This window comes from Nerophis ophidion, linkage group LG14 (assembly GCF_033978795.1).
Source record: "Nerophis ophidion isolate RoL-2023_Sa linkage group LG14, RoL_Noph_v1.0, whole genome shotgun sequence".
Lineage (NCBI taxonomy): Eukaryota > Metazoa > Chordata > Actinopteri > Syngnathiformes > Syngnathidae > Nerophis > Nerophis ophidion.
The window spans coordinates 30653790-30654530 of record NC_084624.1 but is presented as its reverse complement, the minus strand read 5'-3'; the positions used below and the strand labels follow the sequence as shown (position 1 = coordinate 30654530).

The 741-nt window shown below is 42.6% G+C and overlaps 1 protein-coding gene across 1 annotated transcript in view; it reads left to right on the top strand.

Annotated features, from left to right (window-relative positions):
• The first annotated feature begins 93 nt into the window (after positions 1-93).
• snorc (secondary ossification center associated regulator of chondrocyte maturation) overlaps positions 94-741 on the top strand; it is a 9283-nt gene continuing 8635 nt past the window's right edge. The window contains exons 1-3 of the mRNA XM_061920361.1: positions 94-233; positions 314-434; positions 572-711. Of these exons, the coding sequence (XP_061776345.1) occupies positions 337-434; positions 572-711 (238 nt within the window). The 5' untranslated portion in view covers positions 94-233; positions 314-336. The remainder of the gene's footprint in view (positions 234-313; positions 435-571; positions 712-741) is intronic.

The window sequence follows — 741 nt, the reverse complement described above, 5'->3', positions numbered from 1 at the left end:
TCTGTATTATAATATAAGGACAATTATTTTCTGGAATTGTTTTTTTTTTTTTATTAAAAATGCATTATGAAATAAAACAGTCATATGTGGGCTGTTAATATGTGTGTCTGGACACATCTAACCCCTCACTAAATGTTTTGTAATAACCATTTTATTTGTCATTGCAAGTTTTATCCGGGAAAAAAAACTGTAAATTGCACCTAATGTCATTGGAAAAACCTTCCCAAGTATAAGTACGTATCCATCTAATTTCTGCAGTATTTTATTGTGAAAGGGATAATGTTGTAATTTATAATGTAATTTTTTTTTGCAGTTCTGATACTTTCTCCCAGTGCAATGGAAGATGCCATCGGCAGACCTCGTGACGTGACTTGCTCAAGGTGCGGCGTAATGATTACCTCACACAAGCCTCTGCGGCTGCAGGAGTTTGTAGAGTAAGTGGGCATCGCCGCTGCTGAGATTAACTCACAAAGTGCACACTGTCCAGACACTCCGGTACACACCTAGTTCCACCCCCCAACTCCCACCTCACTCCTGACCTCTTCTCTTGCTCTTCACTTTTCATTCGCAGCAGCCTGAGGACGTCCGGAGACGCGCCGTCTTCCTTGGTCGTCCCTCGCCTCACAGTCGTCATGTTCCGTAGCAGCAGTAGTACCTGCAGAATCCTGCTCCTGGTCCTCCTTGGCCTCTTGTTGGTCTGTGTGCACTCAGGTAAACACACACATTTATTCTTTAAACCAG